Below are 15,013 nucleotides of genomic sequence, written 5' to 3' on the forward strand. Positions count from 1 at the left end.
AGTCATGGATAAGGTCTGACAAATGTAGTTTGAAGCCCAACAAGCTTCATCGAACTGGGTTGAAATCCAGTTTTATTCCAGTGGTAATTACCATACCTGGATGTATTTGTTTGACCCCGTACTTTTAATTTTTTAATATTTTAAATCATTTTATATAGTAATATTAAAAATAAAATTTTAAAAATAAAACAATTATTTTATTATATTTCTAAATAAAAAATAACTACTACAACCGCATATAGCAATTCATTGGTAATCTCTTAATTTATTCATGCCTAGTTGGGAAATGGGTGCGTCTCCACTTTCCACTCCTTGGATGTCGTCGTCGTCGTCGTCTTTTCACTTGGCTTTGAAGAAAACTTCAAGGTGAAAGAGCCTTTAAAAGTCTCCACAAGAAAGAAAGTTCCATAACAAAAAGAAACACCTTCTTGCATTAAAAAAGAAGAGCTTTTTATAAGTGAAGAGATTGTCTTGATTGAATTTCTTTGTATAAAACAAAAAACTTTAGTTTCTTGTCTTTGTGAGAGATCTTAGGACACCATGGCATCTCAGGAACACTTGGACAAGATGCAGTTACGACAGAACTATAGACATCTCTGGCACACTGATTTAATGGGCACCATTCAAGCTGATGCCCCATGTAAGAATTTAGTATTTTACCAATGTTTGTTATGTCAAAAGTTGTGAACTTTGTGTTTGGTTTTTGGGGTTTGATGTTGACTTTTGTTTGTGTGTAATGTGCAGATTGTTGCTTGGCTTTTTGGTGGTGAGTGCTCTTTGATCTAGTTATTTATTTGCTTTGAAATGTAAATCTGATTGTTTTGTGGGTTCTTAACTTGGTATAACATGGCGTTGACTCTGATAGAGTGTCATGGCTTTGTTCAAATTTGGGCGATTTATATTAATTTTTATTCTTTGGCAGAAAAGATTTATCCAATAGTTGTGTTTTTTTTGCTAGTCGTGCTGTACTTAAGCCTACCTTTCATGGTTTTTTCCTTTAGAAGTGAGGAAATATGGTTGAATGAGATCACTGTTTGGAACTCCTTCACTGTATTGAAGAATTTAATTCACTCTTATACTCATTCTCCTTTGGTAACTCAAGTTATTGTTCCCTTTTTCAATAAGTTTTCGGATTTTAATAAATTGGCACGGATTTGCAATTTGATCGTCCACATTGCATCATTCCAACTTCTTAGAAATGAATAGTGTTTGCGAAATACATGCCCAGGAATTGTACTTCCTAACAGTATAACTCAATATATGAGGCTTGAATCCATTTCGATTGAAAATTACTATTCCTTTTATTTTGATTCATATCCACATTCTGTATCCTTCTTTCATTCTTCCCTTTGTGTTGGTTTTCTTTTATATACCAGAGATTCCTTCTTCGTGGACATATAAGCTAGCATCAAAAAGCATTTTCAAGATTGAAATGTCAAAATTAACTTGCTTTGCTCTGTTCTTTTGAATGCCTTAAAAAACATTGTTTGAAATTCACTTCTTGCTCTTTCTGATTGCAGAAAAGCAAATTAATTGTTTTGAAGTACTTTTTTCTCAAAAATATCGTGCTTGAAAAGTGCTGTTCTATAAGAACACCTATGTTTTTTTTTTTTTCATGATATATTTATGAATTGTTATATAACCATTTAATTTGTGCTTTATTTGTCATATTATGCATAGATTTTTTCTTAAATCATGAAGCACAATTCTCCTCCTTTCTTTTGTAGTGGGCCATGTGTATCGTACCTGCTCCGCAAAAGAGCACTTTACAATGACATGTCAAGGTAATTGATGCTTTTGATTCTCATATAATGTTTCAGATTTTCTGTTTATGTAAGCTGTCCTATTGTTTGTCACAGGTATGTTTGTTGTGCTGGTTACATGCCTTGTAGTGGCAGGTGTGGTGAAAGTCGGTGCCCTGAAGTTTGTCTTGCCACAGAGGTAGGGAATGGTTTGTTTTTGTCAACCAACATGTCTTACTCTATGTAGAAGTTTATTGGTCAAACATTCATCTCCGGCATATTTATAATATATTTGGAAGATACATTGAAAAAGAAAGAGTCATCTATAGAAGTTTTAAAGCAGGAAGCAGTCTTGAGTGTTAAAGGCTTTTTTCGTTTCTGAAATTCTTCCATATTAGCATGTTAGATTCATTTCCCCATGTAAGTTGAAGCAATTTTGAATTAAGATGTGCATTATTAGGTATACCACAAAAATATGGGTATCTTTCATGGTAATGTTCCTTTGTTGATTCCTAATACCTGGTGAAATATTTATCCTCCATTTAGTTTTACACTAACTAATATGAAATTGGAAGCATCCTTTCTACAATGGTGAACTAGTCAAAGGCAGAAGGAAATTGGGATCATCAATATGCTTTTTCATGGATAGGAACTTGAAGATGGTTCTTGACATGCTTTCATACTCACAATAGTCAACATATTTTAGCTTAACGCAGCCAGACACTGTATTGGAACTATCCACTCTAGTTGGTTTTATGGGTTTAAATAGCATCAAATGCTTTTATGCCTGCCATGGAAACACATTCCTGTAATTATGATGTTAGTAACCCCAGTATCATGTTTGAATTCCCAGGTATTCCTTTGCTTTGGAAATTCAGTGGCCTCTACTCGTTTTTTGTTGCAAGATGAATTCAACATTCAGACAACACGGTGTGATAATTGCATTATCGTATGCTCCCTCTCTCTCCCTCTCTCAAAAACACATGTTATTTGTGCTTATTTGCAATCAGTTAACGTGTTTCCTCTTCCTTTTCAGGGTTTTATGTTCTGCCTCCAACAAATTGCATGCATATTTTCTATAGTTGCGATGATTGTTGGAAGTGGAGAAATCCAAGAGGCTTCTCAGTTGCTATCTTGTTTGGCTGAACTGGTGTACTGCACGTAAGTATTTACTTCGACATGTTACCATTGAATACGCTCAACTTAATTGGTTTGCAACTGTCTCACTGATTTTGTTGCGTCTTTTTTTTTTCCTCTGGCCAGGGTTTGTGCTTGTATGCAGGTATGTTGTTGATCAACAAAAAACCTTATTAACTACTGGTTTTTTGAATGACATCAAATCAGACTGCTAACTGGGTTATTTTTCAGACACAACACAAGGTTGAAATGGACAAAAGAGACGGCATGTTTGGGGCACAACCAGTGATGGCAGTGCCCCCTGTTCAGCAGATGTCACGCATTGATCAGCCAATTCCTCCCTCAGTTGGATATCCACCTCAGGGATACGGACAGCCCTATGGTTATCCACCCCACGCCCAAGGCTACCCTGCAGCAGGCTATCCTCCACCTGCTTATCCTCCATCAAACTACCCACCCCCTGGCTATCCAAAGTGATCTTTTCACTGATAAATGTTGGCTTGCAATCTGAAACAACCATTTCAATGTGGCTAGTATTGGTTTGGAGGTGATAAAACGTTCGAACTTCAGAGTTGAGTGTGTAACGGGAAATAAATGAGCTGGTTCTTATCTTTACTTTGCATGAGTATATGAATTGGTAAATTGTGCGTGCGTTGACTGTGCATAAAGACATAGAAATTCGTTATTGTGAATTTTTTTGCCATTATCTCTTAGGACATAATCACTATTTTTCAGGTTGTCTTTCGTATAGTTCTCCATTATATGCTTGGACAAAGTTCTATTCTTTGCATCTGCAAAATTCGGTGCAACTCGCAGCCTGAAGAGTTGCACTTATTTATTCCTTCGCTAGGACTGGAGCTGATTCCTTGTCACATTATGTGAATAAGAGCTGATATTTGGCTATCTAGTAAATGCTATTCTCTTTCATTGTTGCTGTAGACATGATATACTTCAAGCAAGAAGTAATAGCCTGTTACCGTAAGAAAGAAACAAGAGCCTGATACAATCTTTTAGTGAATGTAGAAGCAACAAGTCCGAATAGTTAAAGATGCTGTTGCCAGTAGTTTTGCTGTACATTTGTTGGATCAAATTCTATTTCTTGGTGGCTCTTTGCGTTCCCTAAACTGTTTTCAAACATATTCATTTTGCTTAAAAAGTGATTTCTCAGTCTTGTTGCAAAGGGATTTTCACTTCTCAGTCCCAAAAAAAAAAGGTAAGAAGTAAAATAAGTGTTTGGGCTAGTAAAATGAATGGATGGTTAGCCTCAAACTTACAACCACGCAGTCCAGACCGACTAAAAAGAGGCTCGATTGTACTAGAAGAGCTTGAAGGGCTTTCCCATTGGAAACTCGAGAAACAAAATGTTTTGTAGCCTTTTTTCGTAAGTCCATAAATCAGATCAAATTTCATTTGTCAACTTTTTGTGGTTTTTTTTTTCAAAATTCACAAATAAAACTACACAAGTTAGAAAAATATATTTAGTTTATAAATATACAACACAATAAAAACATGGCAATATATAATCATAATAAAAAGAATAGCATGTTTAATTACTAAACAAATATATAAATTTGCATAAATGATTTAATTACAATTCCCGTATGCATACTAATATATATGATTAAACAAAAAATATATATGCTTGTTGAAGCATTTTAAAATTGATTAAGATTTTTTTGTTTATAAGGCTTTATTGCTTCTCACTTTATACAAAAAAGATTTTCTTCAATAAGCCTTATATTATTCCAACAATGCAACTCTATTTAGGTGCACTTCTAAATAAGATCCAATAAACTAAGAAAATAATATTAAATAATCTCTCTACAAATATTGAATTTAAGCTCCACATAATGAGAAAATTTTAAAAATAAAATAGAGCTTATATAACCAGAAGAGTTAAATTGAAAAAATAGAAGAAGAAAGTAATGAATTTTTGTACAAAATCTATTCAAAATAGTGTAGAAAAACCCACCTTAAATATACTTCTTAAACCCTTTTTTTATAGAGAGTTTAAGGAACCAAAAATGGATGGAATTCTCCTACTAATAACTTTGATTACTCTTTATAAAAACAAAACTAAAACTGATTTTTTTTAATTTAAATCAAGTGAATTTTAAGCTAAAAAAGTTATTCAAGTATTGTTGAAAGAATTCTAAAAAAACTAATTAAATTCTAACATTCATTGACTAGACAAATTGAAAGAAATAATTCTTCATGGATCAAACTCAAGCCTAAATCTCAATTGAAAAAACATTTTATAACATGGAAAATTATTTTATAAAAAATCCAAACTCATACCTCAACCTGGGAGTTTAAACCTAAAGCTTAATTTACTTAAGTCACTTTCCTTCTAAAAATTTCAGTACTATTTGAGCCCAATATTAACTCTTCACTGTTTCATTAAATAAATCACAATAAAATATATTTTTTTTAATATGGGATGTAGTTTTTAGAGAGTTTTGGGTTTCTTCAAAACATGCCAACTAAAGGTTATTCAAAATTAATTTTTCATTCATCTATATGTTTTAAATAATATTAAAGCTTCATGTTAAATAGCTTATATTGAATATTAAATTCTAATAAAATTTCAACCTCTAAAATAAGTAGATCTCACTTTTAACATGGCCTCAAATGTTCTTATTAACCATGTTTCTTAAATAATTTTCCAACATTTACCTCCACCACCACCACTTTGTATCTAAGTTAGGATATAGACAGGTATTTGAATGAGGGATGACAACCTTGAATTGAACCATTAAGTATGTTTCATAAATGTTAAATTGCTTGTATCCAATATTGGAATTGGTTTATAAAACATTTAATGGGTCTTTTAAGGCCAATTTGTATGTTAGGTCTATTTATATTTAGGGTTAAAACCATGTTGGATTTTTTAAACCAACATGAGTATTTTAATATGAAATATTAATATGTTTTAAAAAACCAATTAAATATGAATTAGAAATTATAGACATTGATGAATTATGAGTATTAATATTTTGGTTTCCAAGTCTGATAAATAGGTATCTTGAATGGATAAAAAAGTATCAATAAAATTGATTGAGTTCTTTTCTTCATTTGTTGTTGGGTTTTCTTAGACATGTTCTAATTTTTTTCTTTTACTCAAGAGCTTACGTACGATCTTTATAGAGAGATATTAAGTATAATTCATTTAAGTTCATTGAATCTTGTTTAAAAGTGCATCAAAATAAGATGAAGTTGTTGACTTGCTAGAAAAAAAAATTGCATTAAGTGAGAAGCAAAAAAACCTTAAGGATAAATAATTGATCCCTAAAAACAATATAAAAATTTAGCTTCATAAAATTCTAAGAACTTCATTGAGTAAGTGCTTTACATGCTTTTATTTTAAATATTATTTTAATATATATTTTAGCATGCATATTAGGAGTTAGTTTCAATTTCTTATGTATAATTTAATATTTATTTTGTATGTACACTTGTTTTATGTTATGATTGCAAATTTGTAATGAATCTATAATTTTACATGATTATAAACTAAATATTATATACTCATATATCTAGTTTCATGCGATGATTTTGTACAACATACAAATCCAAACCAACCATCTTCACCCACCAGCTCACCATCCTATCTATAAAACTGAAATTTCACAAGCATAACAATATAAACTCTACAACACACTTACACAATGATGGAAACCAAGCAAGTAGCTTTCCACAACTAAAACTTGGTTTCGGCGTAGGTTCACCATTTATGTCCACATGCCCCCACATTCTTTGTAAAATTCTGGTTTATATTCTAATCCAACCAAAATAATAATAATAGATAAATAAATAAGTAAGCAATCATTGAGAGGGGTAAAATTAAACAAAAAAAAAGTTACAAGACATTAGTTTACTGAGAAAGAAAGGATGAGGATAAATTTGGAAAAAGGCTAAACAAAAAGGGGTCAATTTGTCCAAATTTAAAAGATGGGACTATATAAATACCCGTCTTTTCTCCTTTTAGCTGATGGCTAGAAGCCATGAGAGAATGAAAGGATTTGTGTGATTTTTAGTTATTTTTTTGCAAATAATATAAGAACAAAAAGAGGAGAAATGTAACTAGAGTAATTAGAACTTAGATAAAGAATTAAAAAGGGTGATTTAGTGCTTGGGACTTGTTTTGAAGAAAAAAATATAAAGCTAGAGTTTAAAAAGAAAGAAGAAGGAAACTTGAATTTTTCTTACATCCATTACTTGAATCTTTATCCAAGTAAGTTGAAGAACATGTATAAAATGATTAATTGTTATAATTTTTTGTTTTGATGAAGAAATTTAATTGCTATGATTATGTGAATTTGAGAATTTATGGTATTAATTATTGAAATGATGCAATTTATGATTGAACTATATTAGGAAGTATAAATTCTTAATGGGCAAGTGTTTAATTTAGAAATGGAAGAAACAAACCCCCTCTCCCCTTTTAGTTTTTGGTCTTGGCAAAAGGAGAATTTTTGGGAGATTGAAGAATTTAATGCAATTTTTTACGAATTGTGAGAATTTACAGGTTTATAAATGTTAATAAATGGAATTGTGAAGGTGTTACAAACATAAAATATTCATCATCTTTCCTTGAAGGAATTTCGGCAATGATATATAAAAAGGAGAAAAAGAATTTTGACTTGGATTTTGTTGATGTAAAAGAGTGATTTTAGACAAACGAGATAAATTGTTGAAGAATCAGGAAGTTAATTTCGATGAAGGGTTAAAAAGGAGAATAATATTCTTCTTAACTTAAAATAAAATGAGATTTTTATTATTTGGTTATGAATAATAAATGACATGTTGATTTTTGTGTTGGTGTAGAAGAGATCACAGATCCAGTCAACAACAAGAGACCACTTCATGCCCACAAACACCAGATAGGTGTTAAATACCCTATAATAAGTTAATTGTTTAATTTAGTATTGGAAGCAATTTCTTTTGATTGTAATTTTCAATGTAGAAACTATGAAATAAAAAAAATAGAAATAATGCATTGTTAAATAAATGGGCATATTGAAAGAATATTTTCTGGTTAATGAAAATAATGTCCTGTTAAATAAATGGACATTCCAAAAGATTATTTCCTAGTTAATAGAAATATTGCCCTATTAAATGGGCGAGTTAATAGATGATTTCCTGGTTAATGAAAATAATACCCTATTAAATGGGTGTGTTGAAAGATTATTTTCTTGTTAATAAAAATAATGCTTTGTTGAAAGGACATATTGGTTGAACTATTTTATTTTCCTTTTTACCTGAATTTCAGATATAATGTACTAATTAATAGACGACTTGAAAAAGTCAAATCCTGGTTAATGAAAAAGATATCTAGTAAAGGATTGGAAAAAAAATTAAAATTAAAATTAAAATTAAATTAATATATTGACGATAAGTACTTCGTTTAATGAGCTAGTGCGTATATATTATTATGTATGCTTTAAACAGTCCTTATTTAAACTGTGTATTATTAATAAATGTATATTTTCTAATTTTTAACAAATGTTTACATGTTATATAAATATGTTGTTAGGTTCCTCGCATCATTGAGCTGGAAAATAGATGCATTGATGAAAATCCTTGTTTAAGTTAATTTTTGTATTGGAAGTATTGATAATATATTTTATGTCGTCTGAATGTTAAGAAATTTTGAAATGTTTAAATTATCCTTTTGTTGGGTATGTAATTAAAAACAATGTCCTTACTTTAACTAATAGTATAGTTTTGTTGTATTTATATTTGAATGTGTTTGTGTCCTAAGAAATTAATGTTATTGTGATTAAATTTATTTTAAATATTGTATATGAAATCATATAAGGTTAACTATATATACATATATAAAAAAAAACATGCAAGGGATATGGAAATTGATGTGTTCAGTAGAGTTATGATGCTTAATTATATTGAGATGAATTTGTGGTTATTATTTATAGGTTTTGATTTTGAGTCGATAACTTGATATTGAAAATACAAAGGAGATTCTGTTAATTTTTTTTTTAAATATTTAATTGAAAAGAGATCAATAAGCTATTTTAAATAACTATTTTTCTTGGGCCTTGATGTTATTTGTCAACTACTTTCAGACTTAGATGGCACTAGCATTAACACTATTTCTTGAAAGCTTGACATGGTTAAAATGGCTACAAATTCTAGAGCTTGTGAATACTTTTAGAGCTTAGAATTATAATATCTTTATGAGAAACAAATCTAGACTTTGTAAAATAGGAAGAGAGGAGTACCAAAATATATAATTTTGACTTAGAAGGATACATTAAAGTTTTTATATATCTAGCAGGATTTTGAGAAACTTTTCAAAAGGAGGCTAGTGCCATCCCTAGTCACATCCTAAATTTAACATTCTTGATCTCTATCGAGACTTGATAAAATAAATCTCCAAAATATCTAACTATTAAAATTTTAAATTTTTATTTAAAACCACATATTTGCATTATTTAATCTAAAACCTGTTAGGAATCCTATGAAACTTCATAAAGCAAATTATTTGTGCAAAAACTCCCAACAAAATTCTTACAAAATCACTAATTTAAGCTAAATAAATTGTTTCCATATTCGTATATAATTGTATATTTCTATAAATGTGTCTTTTTGTAAGAGGAAAAAAGAAATACAATAGGAGTTTTGAAAGCTCTGGGTGTTAAAGGAAAACTAAAAAGAAAAAAAAAAGAAAACTCATGTAGCATTTTATTATTTTCAAAAAAGAAATAAGTAGAAGAGGTTTTTTTTTAATTTAATGTGGATGTCCATGTTAATTTGTGCACATCTCAACTAATCCTATGAATTCTGAAATTAACAACCATGTAAGCCTTCAATGACCCTGAGGGGACTTGAACTTGCCATCACTGGGGAGAAAATCCAAAGCTTTATCAGTTAAATTACCCCTCAATATTAGTAAAAGATATTTTTGACTGTTTGAGAAGTGCGTGCCCTCACTTTATTATCTCTCTCTATCATCTTAACATCTTATCTCCATTTATATATCATTGTTCAAATGTACTAAAATCTTATAATTGAAGAATGAAGGTGATGTGGTTACAGGCTTACAACATTTGTTGATAGCATGTTTGTAAACATAAAGATCTAGTTTTTTTGGTCAACTTTACATTATTTTTTAGTAATTTATTAGGAGCTTTGTTAAAATTATATTTGACTGATTCTTGAAATGTAGAAAAACAAGTAATTTGCATAATAATTTTATTATTTAATATTATTATAACTAAAAAATATATGGTTAAAAAGGAAGAAGTCTTAATTTATATCTTATCTTAATTAGTCTTTCATGAAGGGTAATTGTTTTTATACCACGTCTATATTAGTGCTTAAGAGAACTATTACATATGTCTCCACTAAAAAATTGTAAAACAAATAGTAGAAAATCTAATGAAAAAATTTCATCATTATTTATAAACGTAAATTATGATGAAGAATTTATGTCTATAATTTTCAACAGAAACAATGATAAAATAAAAAAAGATATACATGGGTTATTGAGTTGGATATCTAAATATCTAAAGTTAATTTTAGATGAGATTGAGTTAGATATTAAGTTTGCAAGTTTAGTATTTTTAATATCCCTTTTGTATTTATGGATTGCAAGTCATCAAGTCTAAGAATTTGGTGTTTAAGCTTTATGATATATCATTTGAAATTATAGAGCTTTTAGATCTTGAATGTTGTTCTCTTTATAAAATACGAACCGATGATTCTTGTAACCTAATTTTGATTTTTATCTATCCTTTTTATTGCTTTTTTGTTAAATGTGTTGAAAGTTTAAGTGTTGCTCTCTTTTAAGTTTATTGTCATTATGCTAATTGTTTCCTTGTAGATACCATTTATTTAATAAGAAATAAGTCCAAGCTCAATAAGAGTATTATTACTTCATCAAGTAGTAATATTCATGATTGTAGTGTGAATTTAGATGATAATTATTACAAGACATCTAATGTAAAAGTTTTTGACTAAAGCTCAACCAATGATGACAAAATAACAGGCATCCTGATACGATCCACGCAAGGGTTAAACAATCAAATTCTATTTTTAGCTTAATATTTCTCAATGTGCAATTTTACACTAACAAACATAACTTTTAATTTAACCATTGGATCATATTGAAATTTTACCAGGAGTTTTCAAATATTTTATTTTATATTAGGTTAAAATTTTAGGATAATAAAAGTTTAGAAAAGCATTCAATCTTGTACTGGTTTTTCTATTTGTTTTTTCATAATTTGTGGATTTCTTATTTAGCTAGAATTTCTTGTCTACTAGGTAAATATAGGTGGAAACAATTAGGATTATTTTGTTAGGATTTTTCATGTCATCAATTCTTATCTATTGTGAAAATAAAGCTGAAAGTTCATATCCTTCAAAGGGCAAAAACATGCTTATCTAGAAGGTTTCCTTACATTACATGGAAACAAAAAGGGAACAACCATTTTGTTTTGTTTTTATGATACCTAAAAGTCATCTATACATTATATTTATTAAAGCAAATTGTTTTGGGTTTATTTTAGTTCATTACATTGGAATTAGGTCTTTATATTTTACACTTAGACTTTTTATTATTTTTATGTTTTGGGTTTTTTAAAGTAATTTGGGCTTTATTTAAATTAGACTTAATATCAACCCTTTTTTTATTTTTATGTTTTGGGTTTTTTTAAGTACTTTGGGCTTTATTTAAATTGGGCTTAATATCAACCTATTAGGGTTAGTTTAAATTTATACTATAAATACTCTTTTGTAAGACTTATTATCAAGATTCCAATAATTTTGCTATTGTTGCATATTGTTACTTGTGTGTGAGAATATTTTTATTGTTTTAATTTTTCATTGAATTGTCTTGTCATAGATAATTGTTTTCTTGGCGTCTTTCTTGTACTTTTTATTCAAGATTCTTAATGATCGTTGGGTAAGGTTTTATTCCAATAGTTTTAGTACTTTAGTTAAGGTAATCATTATATTGAGCTTTTATCAATCAAATTTAATTTTATCTTTCTTAGATTTGTTCTTTCTTGTGCATAGGTTCTAGATTTCTTCCTTTTCAGATTTTTATCATTTAGTATCAGAGCAGGCTTTAAAATGAGGTTATGCTATTTTAATTTCAATTTTTGTATTAATTTTAATTGTTTCATCAAATTTTGTTATTGTGGCAACTAGTGTAAAAAAAAAATTCTCTTGTTTTAATACCGTGTTTATTTGTGAGACTTTAAACAATGTATTTATTGTTTTTACAAAGAACTCGAGAGTAAAAAAGTTTGTTATTAGCTTAAGATTGTTTATTTGCATCAATAATCTAAAATGTCCTTACCTAACTTAGAAGTCTAACATTGTTTGTTTTGTTTTATAGTAGACATACAACGCTAATATGGTTGTAAAATTGCAAAAACACTTCTACCCATCCTCCTGGTGATCCTGAAGTGTGGTATGAATGTCGCGAGGGTGTGCTCGCTGACGCGATGTCGTCTTGGGGACAGCAGAGGCTTTTGTCGTGCCTCTTGTGTAAGGTGTTATATATTGGGAAGAGTTTTTGGATTTAAATATAAAATTATGATAAATATTTAGGAGTCGCCAGCTAGTATTATGGTTACTAGGAACCTATGATCTGCGAGAGTCTGGGTAAATGACTGATTGTGTAAAGGGAAGACATATCACCCCCAGTGCACCCTACTTAAGGTAAACTGCATTATTATTTGATTGTTGTTTTCTAAATCGGGTTTTTATTTGTTGGTCTTCTCTAAAATTCAAGGCAAATTTCTCTTCATGAAAGAGTCTTTACCTTATCAGGTTAAATTCTAACATTTCTAAAGTCTAAATTTTATCATCGCATTTATTTGTACCTTATATCTCTAATACCTGAGGGTATACTTTATTGTGTAATTTGACACCCCACAAATATTAAAGTCTATATCTGGACCCTAGAAAAAAATTGGAAAAAGGTTTTTGATATTTTGGCCAAATCTTAACGGATAATCATAAAATGGTTATGATATCAATTTTGCATTTTAAAACGTGAAGAAGATACAATTTTTGTTTTTATGAAGATATGCTTGGAAAAATATTAGGATTTGGTCGTATACATAAAAATAAATTTTTTTCTTTGAAAGGGAAAATTAATTTAAAAGTTTTAGAGATTTTTTTTGAAAATATTTTGATTTTTTTTGAAATATTTCAGAGAAAATTGAGTATTTTAATACTGAATTTGTATTTTATTGTGTAAATATACAATCCTATATTATGTAAAATTGGTAAAAAAAATATTTGAGAAAATCATAATTTTTTTAAAAGAATTTTTGAATTTTTTTAAAATATTATAATATCATATATATATATTATATAATATTAAATATATGGGTTGGGCTAGCCCAGCTAACTGGACTGAGCCCAGCTAGCTTGGGCCAAAATCCACCTCACAAAACTAGCTTTTTAAAAGGGTAGGCCGGAGTCAATCACTGGGGAAGGAAGAAAGATTTTGCAGAGGTAAGAGAGAAGAAGAAGTGGTGACTGTTTCAGGCATAGGGGTAGTCGGCTTGTGGTTAGGCTAGCTACCTGTGGTGGAGCTGGTGGTGGCTTTGGTTAATGGCTGGAATAACAGGGAGAAAGAGAAAAAAAAACTGCAGAAACGGGGGCAGTGAGGATGATTTTTTGCTGACTTTGGACTCGATTTTCTTCTCCTTTTGTTTCAGCTCTTGATTCAGCATGAAAAGATGCTAATTGTTGGCTCAAAGTAGACATCTTGAGTTGTCAAATCTGCGAAAAAAGTTGCATAAGTTGGCCTGTTAAGGCCAGTGTTGGCGTTGTCTCATTGCTATTCAAACTGAAATGTTCACTTGAAGTTGTTGAGAGATTGTAAATGATCATTTGCGTTCACGTGTTGTAAGATTTGATGGAGTAATGAAGAATTAAATGCACATGAAAAGTAGTTGTTTAGGCAGCATTCTCAGGAAAAATCAAGGAAGACAATGAACAGTGACTAGATGAGGCATCATCTAGTCCTCTTATATATATATATTGAAAATGGCGGCACCGTTTTGGATTGAATAAAGAATTTTTATTAATTTTTAATTTAGTCCTCTAGCTTTCAATTATTTTCAATTGAACCTCTAATTAACTCTAAACTTTTAATTTAAAGCAATTAGGCCCCTTTAGAACTTCAACTTTAGCCTTGGATTTACCTACCTTTTGTAATTTGATCATTGGTCTTGGATTTATGCAATTTAACCTCTAATTGACCATTAAATTTTTAATTTCTTTAATTTCACCCTCGATTTTTGTCAATTAAGCCCCTATAGTTTAACGCCTTTTGCAGATTGGTCATCGATTGTGAATTTTATTAATTTAACCTCTAATTGACCCTAAGACTTCAATTTTCTTACAATTTTGCCCTCGATTTCAATTAATTAACTTGAAAAAAAATAAATTTGATCTCTGAAAATTTCAATCTTCTCAATTAAGTCCAAATTAGGCCCCCAAACTTAATTTTTCACCAATTAAGCCCCAAATAAAATTAATTTGACCCATTTAAAGTATAATTAAGTCCTTGCACTTAATTAAATCCTTCAATTGGGCCCAAATTAATTCTTAAACATAATTAAAATTCAACTTAGCTTATAATTAAATCAAATTGGCCTATTAAAAAAATTTAATTATGTCCTTGGATTTAATTTTTATGCAAATTTATGCAATAATCATTTAATTTAACCTTAAATTTATATTTTTTTTATTTTTGGACATAATGGGGTATAATTAGGCTTTAAAATCTCCCCCAAAAATTGCAGCTTAATTTCCTAACATTGCCAACCTTTATTTTATTTTTTAATTTTTTTAACATTGCCAACCTTTATTTTATTTTAAAAAAATAATTTTTAGAGGATAACCCATAATTAGGTTATGCCAATGAAGTTGTTGCCAGTAATAAACTTAATAAAAATTAGGTTTATTATATGCATATGACATTAACTCAAGAACCAACAACAGGTTGTACTATTTCAATTGTGGCACAACGCAATTAATTTCATCCTTCTTTGATTTTTTATTTGTTAGATTTGGTCTCAATTTCTTTATTGTTATTATTTTTTTTTTGCTTAAGATGTTTTTTGGAATTGAGGTGTTTTCAC

General features: G+C 29.4%; 1 protein-coding gene across 1 annotated transcript; it reads left to right on the plus strand.

The window, feature by feature from the left end:
• Positions 1-275: 275 nt before the first annotated feature.
• LOC105129087 (uncharacterized) lies at positions 276-3,724 on the plus strand. The gene is made up of 8 exons (XM_011031024.1): positions 276-640; positions 745-766; positions 1,728-1,784; positions 1,860-1,941; positions 2,596-2,691; positions 2,779-2,903; positions 3,006-3,024; positions 3,111-3,724. Exons 1-8 carry the CDS (start codon positions 541-543, stop codon positions 3,354-3,356), a joined length of 747 nt encoding a protein of 248 aa, XP_011029326.1. The 5' UTR covers positions 276-540; the 3' UTR covers positions 3,357-3,724.
• The last annotated feature ends 11,289 nt before the right edge of the window (positions 3,725-15,013 follow it).

This window comes from Populus euphratica, unplaced genomic scaffold, assembly GCF_000495115.2.
Source record: "Populus euphratica unplaced genomic scaffold, PopEup_1.0 scaffold48.1, whole genome shotgun sequence".
NCBI lineage: Eukaryota > Viridiplantae > Streptophyta > Magnoliopsida > Malpighiales > Salicaceae > Populus > Populus euphratica.

What these genes read in the sequence shown, in the direction of transcription:
- LOC105129087 (XM_011031024.1), top strand. Translation starts at nt 541, where the DNA reads ATGGCATCTCAGGAACACTTGGACAAGATGCAGTTACGACAGAACTAT. An exon ending in CATTCAAGCTGATGCCCCAT is followed by an intron (nt 641 to 744) that starts GTAAGAATTTAG and finishes TGTAATGTGCAG; the next exon opens with ATTGTTGCTTGGCTTTTTGG. An exon ending in TGTTGCTTGGCTTTTTGGTG is followed by an intron (nt 767 to 1,727) that starts GTGAGTGCTCTT and finishes TTTCTTTTGTAG; the next exon opens with TGGGCCATGTGTATCGTACC.